Genomic DNA, 7,546 nt, shown 5'->3' on the forward strand with positions numbered 1-7,546 from the left:
TAGATCAACCATTCACCCTCTTTTTTGGCCCAAAACTATCAACATAATTATTAATACCACATGCTACCTAGAACATAAGAAATTAGTAACTTTTGGTAATAGGAAAGAACTTCTGCATCTTTCCCAAATAAATATGAAAAAATATTTAAATAAGGAAGACTTTTTTTTTCTTTTTTTTTTTTTTGAGAGGTTTTTGCTATAAGGCACCAGCGCTCATCGGAAAGAGAGAGACAGAGAGAAAGAACGGGAGAAATTGCCCACCCAGAGGGAATGGCCATGCCTCAATCCCTTTTCTTCCATTCTCTTCTCAGGATCTTAGGCACGCACGCACACGCGCCCAGCGTGAGTTTAAGCTGCCAGGTCCAGGATCGAACTATGGTCAACTACAAGGGAGTCCAGCAACATAGCCATTACATCAACTGCTGGTCCCAACTTATTTTTTTTAAAGAAATGTCTGCTATAGAGCATGTGCACTCACTAGAGAGACAGAGAAACAGAATGTGAAAAATCACACCCCCTCCCCAGGTGGGATGGTTGCACCACAATCCCTTCTCCATTCTCCTTTTGGGATTTTGAGCACACACACACACACACACACAATTCCAGCATAATTTTCAAGCTGCCAGGTCCGGGATTCAAACCGCAGTCAACCATATGGAAGTCCAACACCTTATCCACTACGCCACCTGCTGACCTCAAGAATGGCATGGCTTCTCTTCTAAAAAACCTTCCAATCCATGGAGAGAATATTAACCACAAAAACATCTCAAGAAAGAATTTTGGGATGACTGTCAATAGACATTAGTCTAGAAGTTCATTTTCATGGCTTGTTTCCAAAATGGCAATATTCAGCTCTAAGACAAAAAAGAACCTAACGCAGAAGCAGAAAAAAACCACCTCACTTAATTTATCAATTCTTCCATTACTTTCTTTTAATTCAAACATGCATACACAAAGAAAGGTTTCCAAACTTTAATTTTTGAACATAATAGACAGAATCACAAGACGATTTCAATTTCAAATTATGGGAGATCACATTCAAATATGCTTGGATTTGACAAGCTGCTGTTACAATACTGAGAAATTTCATGAAAAAGGTATTTAACAATTTAAGTTAATCAAATATCTTTTTGCTACGTGGGCCAACAGATTAATAGAATCTTGTTTAAAAATGCAGTCTTTTCAACTTCCAATTATTATAAAAGAATCTCAAGAGTATATAGATATATTTTCTGAATTACTCAAACTCATTCCATTTTAAAGGCGGAAGGTAAATGTTATACATGTTAGAACATTTTATGAGACCATTTCTCCTTTGCACTTACCTGTAAAAGTCAAAAACTAAACCACAATTTCCTAAAGACATAGCTACTTCTACAATACATTGGTGTAATCATTAAAGACTACTAGCTACTAGAACTAAATTATCACTTTTCTATTAACACTTTTCACCACAAGACATCTTTCCTAAAAAGACAAAAAATATTGGGAATTTGGATTTCCCTTTGTGAACTTAACTTGTTATAATCTCAAACTTCCTGGCCTTAGTAAACTTTCTTTTTCCAGTAGGAACTATCAACACAGCACGGTGCTACCTAAGCACACTTATTCCAGTGATATGAATAGAATAATCTGATTCACAATATGATCAACACAACAGTGCCATACAAAGTTTTTCTGCAGGTAAAAATGCTAAGAAAGGCCACAGTGGACAGTGTCTGACACTGTGAATACGATAGAATACAGGTGCCACTGAGGGTCAGAGGAGACAAGTTTCCACTTCTTTGTAAGCAACAGAGAGAGAAAAACATATAGAGAAACCTAGGAGTAAAAATATATAGTTCCACTGTCAATAATGTAGCTTTTCAGATACTGTGTCCTTCATTAAATGGGAAAATTAGCTTAACTGAAAATTAGAAAGTGAACAAGATCAGAATAAGAAAGATTTTCCTTGTTTTCTCATCAAAGGAATGCACTAGGATTAGCACGAGGGTCTTTCTGGTTCCTGTATCTGTAGGTCAGCCAAACACCCAGGATCTGGAACAGAAAAAAAGAAGCAACGGTTGTGTATATTTATTTAATTTATCAATAAAATAACTCTGGAACCTCTGAAGCGAGGGGAGAGATTCCTTTTTCTTTGGGGAGTGGAGTAAGTCAATCAAATGAAAGGCCTTAGGAAAAATTATGAACGCTACGGAAAGCTGAAGGACTGCTCCCCAAGAATGTCACATCAGAATCCCAGGAATATGTTACTTTACAGGCGCTCTGCAGGTGCCATTAAGTTAAATAGCTTGAGATACCAGGGGACTTCAAAAGGTTCCCCAAAAATGGAATTAAAATGTGAGTTTGGGACCAGCAGTTGGCCTAATGGCTATGTCGCTGGACTCCCATGTAGTCGACCGTGGTTCGAGTCCTGGACCCAGCAGCTTAAACCCACACCAGGCGTGTGTGCGTGCGTGCCCAAGATCCCAAGAGGAGAATGGAGGAGAAGGGATTGCGGCGTGGCCATTCCCCCTGGGGGGTGATTTCTCGCTTTTCATCTCTCTGGTTCTCTCTGTCTTTCTGGTAAGTGTACGTGCCCTATAGCAAAAATCTCTACCAAAAAAAAAGAAAATGTGAGTTTACTTTGGTGCAAAATATTTTTGAAATCCATAAACAGTTTTTTCATGGCACACATTTTCCATGAACTCAGGTACATGTGTTTGCACAGGAGAGAAAGAGAGAGAGAAAAGACATCCCAAAATGGTAGTCATTACACCCAGAGCATGCTCTTTTCTCCCTCCCTCCCTCCCTCTCTCTCTCTCTCTCTCTCTCTTTCTTTCTCTCTCTGGCAAGTGCACGTACCCTACAGCCAATCAATCAATCAATAAAGGAGGAACTGGTCGGCATGGTAGTGGCTAAGGCACTGGACTCCCATGCGGCCAGCCACAGTTTGAGTCCCAGACACAGCAGCTTGAAACTCACTCCAGGGGCATGTGTGTGTGTGCCCAAAATCCTGAGAGGAGAATGGAAGAGAAGGGAACGCAGCATGACCATCCCCCTACACGGGGTAATTTCTCACCTTCTGTCTCTCTCTGTCTTCAGAGAGAGCACATGCCCTACAGCAAAACTCTCTTTAAAAAAATACTTTTTTTTTAAAAAAAAAGGAGGCAAGAAGGACAAACCCAGAGGAAAAGAAAAAAGGTAATGCAGTAGATGTGAGGGAAGCAGAATCAGAGGGGTGTACGCTGCTGGCTTTGAGAATGGAGGGGGCAAAGAGCCAGGTCTCCAGAAAGAAACTTTATTTTAAACTTTTGATCTCTAGAACTGTAAGACAATGAATGTGTATTTGTTTTGTTAGATTTTTTTGTAAGGTTTCTGCTCACTGGAGAGAGACAGAGGAAATGTGAGAAATCACTTCCCAAGGGGGATGGCCATACCATAATCCCTTCTCCTCCATACTCCTCTCAGGATTTGGGGCACACATACACTTGCACCCAGAGTGATTTTCAAGCTGCTGGGTCTGGGACTCAAGCCTCAACTGGCCATGTGGGAGTCCAGCGCTTAACCTCCACATCACCTGCTAACCCCTAATGTATGCTGTCTTAAGCAAGTGAGCTTGTTTGTGATCATTTCTTAAAACTGTAATAGGAAACAAATATAAACACTGCATAGTCTGATAATTCTGGAACAGACCAAGTTCAGTAAAAATTAAGCAATGCAAAAATCTTAATAATAAATGTATTTCCCAACACAGATCATAAAAAATATTATAAAATTCCTACTTCTCCAATGGGGTGAAAGAACCTATAATTTTAGAAAAATGACTCAAGTTGTTACTGTAACACATCTTACACTGAGTTCACTCAACTGTCAACTGATATACCTTTATTTAAAATAAATGTGTTCTATCTCTTCCATTTCCAAAAGGAGAGGTTTTCACTATAGGGCACATGCGCTCACCAGACAGAGAGACAGAGAGACAGAAAGCGAGAAATACCCCCCAGGCGGGATGGTCACACTGCAATCCCTTCTCCTCCATTCTCCTCTCGGGATCTTGGGCACGTATGCACACGCGCCCGGCGTGAGTTCTAAGTCACCGGGTTCAGGACGCAAACCGCAGTCGACTACGTGGGAGTCCAGCGACATAGCCATTATGCTAACTGTTGGTTCCCAAATATTCTAACTTCTTACAGTAAAATTGTAATTTTGAGTCTCTTAAACAAAAATAAATATAAGCCATATTTCCCACTTTATGCCAACAACTTTTAATCAAAATTGTTTATGTTCATTATCCCTTTATTTGATCCATTAGCACTTCAAACGACTTCTAGAAAATTATGTAAAGGGACCAGCAGTTGGCGTAATTGTTGTGCTGCTAGACTCCCTTGCTGTTGACTGCAATTCAAGTCCTGGGCCTGGTGGCTCAAACTTACACCAGGCACATGTGCATGCGTGCCAAAGATCCCAAGAGGAGAATGGAGGAGAAGGGATTGCAGTGTGGCCATCCCCCATGGAGAGGGGGTGATTTCTTGCTGTCTGTCTCTCTGTCTGTCTCTTTCTGGTGAGCATACGCACCCTATAGCAAAAACCTCTCCAAAAAAATTATAATTACGTAAATTTCAAGTTTTCTCCACCAATCGCAATAACAATACACAAATTCCTATAAAATTAATGACTGGCAGTGTTAATAGCTACAATATGTATGGACTAATGGAACTATGGTCTCTAGGCTGAATCAAGGAAAGGTAAGTCTTACTTGAAGAAGAAAGTCTCCTTGGGTGGGACAGCCCCATTAGCCTAGTGGTTTAAAGAGCCAGATCCTACATGGCTACCATGATTCAAATCCTGGCTTCAGGGGCTTGGAAAATATGCCAGGCACATGTGTCTGTATTCCCCAAACCATAATAGGAGAGAGAAATGAAGAAGGGACTGCAGTGTGACCACCCCCCATTGGGATTGCTTTGTCTCTTTCTCTATCTGTCTCTGTCTGTCTCTCTCTCTTTCTCTCTCTCTGGTGAATGCAGGTACTGCACCCTCTAGCAATTTAAAAAACAGTTTCCTGGGACTAGCAGTTAGCGTAATGGCTATGTCACTGGACTCCCATGTAGTTGACTGCGGTTCATGTCCCAGACCCGGTGGCTTAAAACTCACGCTGGGCGCGTGTGCATGCATGCCCAAGATCCCGAGAGGAGAATGGGGGAGAAGGGATTGCGGCGTGGCCATCACTCCTGGGGTGGGGGTGATTTCTCACTTTCTGTCTCTCTGTCTCTCTCTGTCTTTCTGGCAAGCGCACGCACCCTATAGCAAAAACCTCTCCAAAACGACAACAACAAGAACAAAGTTTCCTTTGGACTCTGATGGAGGAGAAAAGAGATTTTATTCAACAAATACATAAAGCATATTTTGTAAAAAGTACTGTCCTACAAACTTTACAAATTCATACCATTTTTCCAGTAGCCCTTACAAATTAGGAATGATTAAATATCATTTTGCTACTGAGGAAACAGGTGTAGAGAGGCTACCGACTGGCTCACAGTCACACAGGCCATGAGTGGTCATGCTCTTCACAACCTCAGTGGGGTATGTGGCAACCTCATGTGTGACTGGTTGTTTCAGGCTAATATTCTACCTCCTGTAACAGGGACTTACTTTAGCCAGACCGACTCCATCTTGTTAAATCAAAAATTGCTTTTCTCTCAGCCTAATACTCTTTGAGATTTCTCTGTCTCCAAGGAGACAGACGGTTGGAGCTTGAAACAATGAGGGACATTCTGTCCTAGCTATTCAATAGAAACTCCTGAAGACTAATAGCTCGATTGTCTCCCAGTTAAAAATTCACCTGATCTACGCTTTTCAATAGACAACCCTTAGCCTCATAGTGTCTTCCTTCCCCTGGAAAAGCATCTGTAAGTTGGCTGACCAGTCAAAGATATTTTTACATGTCATGATAGCATGACCACACTGTAACAAATTCTCCTTTCCTCTCTCAACAATTCTGCCTCTCTGTGTTTGGTTGAGCTGCAGCAAAAGGCAGGACCTGTTTGGGGTTCCTGGATGAGGACATTATAATACTAGAAGACTAAAAGACTTATATACCTATTATAAAATAACTATATACCCATGCTTTCCACACCCCCTCAACCTTCCTAATTATGATTTTCCTAAATGATCCCTCCTTGGAAATTTAGCACATAGAAAAATTCTGGCCAGAAGTATTGAGGTTATTAAGTATTTTATCTATCACCCCTGAATATATGTTAATAGTATAAATCATAGTCCACAGAAAAAGCAAAGCAACCAGGTAAATTAAACACTTACAATCTGGAGTCACATTTTATAATACCAGAATTTAATTCCACTATCAGTAACCAAAGGGCAAGATCTCTCCCTTCACTCCACTGACTTTCTGTCTCTCTGTCTCTCTCTGTCTTTCTGGCAAGCGCACGCACCCTATAGCAAAAACCTCTCCAAAACGACAACAACAAGAACAAAGTTTCCTTTGGACTCTGATGGAGGAGAAAAGAGATTTTATTCAACAAATACATAAAGCATATTTTGTAAAAAGTACTGTCCTACAAACTTTACAAATTCATACCATTTTTCCAGTAGCCCTTACAAATTAGGAATGATTAAATATCATTTTGCTACTGAGGAAACAGGTGTAGAGAGGCTACCGACTGGCTCACAGTCACACAGGCCATGAGTGGTCATGCTCTTCACAACCTCAGTGGGGTATGTGGCAACCTCATGTGTGACTGGTTGTTTCAGGCTAATATTCTACCTCCTGTAACAGGGACTTACTTTAGCCAGACCGACTCCATCTTGTTAAATCAAAAATTGCTTTTCTCTCAGCCTAATACTCTTTGAGATTTCTCTGTCTCCAAGGAGACAGACGGTTGGAGCTTGAAACAATGAGGGACATTCTGTCCTAGCTATTCAATAGAAACTCCTGAAGACTAATAGCTCGATTGTCTCCCAGTTAAAAATTCACCTGATCTACGCTTTTCAATAGACAACCCTTAGCCTCATAGTGTCTTCCTTCCCCTGGAAAAGCATCTGTAAGTTGGCTGACCAGTCAAAGATATTTTTACATGTCATGATAGCATGACCACACTGTAACAAATTCTCCTTTCCTCTCTCAACAATTCTGCCTCTCTGTGTTTGGTTGAGCTGCAGCAAAAGGCAGGACCTGTTTGGGGTTCCTGGATGAGGACATTATAATACTAGAAGACTAAAAGACTTATATACCTATTATAAAATAACTATATACCCATGCTTTCCACACCCCCTCAACCTTCCTAATTATGATTTTCCTAAGAGATCCCTCCTTGGAAATTTAGCACATAGAAAAATTCTGGCCAGAAGTATTGAGGTTATTAAGTATTTTATCTATCACCCCTGAATATATGTTAATAGTATAAATCATAGTCCACAGAAAAAGCAAAGCAACCAGGTAAATTAAACACTTACAATCTGGAGTCACATTTTATAATACCAGAATTTAATTCCACTATCAGTAACCAAAGGGCAAGATCTCTCCCTTCACTCCACTGCTCAACGCGTG

The 7,546-nt window shown here is 40.7% G+C and overlaps 1 protein-coding gene across 1 annotated transcript in view; it reads right to left on the reverse strand.

The window, feature by feature from the left end:
• Positions 1 to 910: 910 nt before the first annotated feature.
• The window catches only part of TSPAN13 (tetraspanin 13), a 48,215-nt gene continuing 41,579 nt past the window's right edge, over positions 911 to 7,546 (reverse strand). The window contains exon 6 of the mRNA XM_006165786.3: positions 911 to 2,037. Within this exon, the coding sequence (XP_006165848.1) occupies positions 1,963 to 2,037 (75 nt within the window). The 3' untranslated portion in view covers positions 911 to 1,962. The remainder of the gene's footprint in view (positions 2,038 to 7,546) is intronic.

The sequence above is a fragment of the Tupaia chinensis genome, unplaced genomic scaffold, assembly GCF_000334495.1.
Source record: "Tupaia chinensis unplaced genomic scaffold, TupChi_1.0 Scaffold144031_1, whole genome shotgun sequence".
Classification (NCBI taxonomy): domain Eukaryota; kingdom Metazoa; phylum Chordata; class Mammalia; order Scandentia; family Tupaiidae; genus Tupaia; species Tupaia belangeri.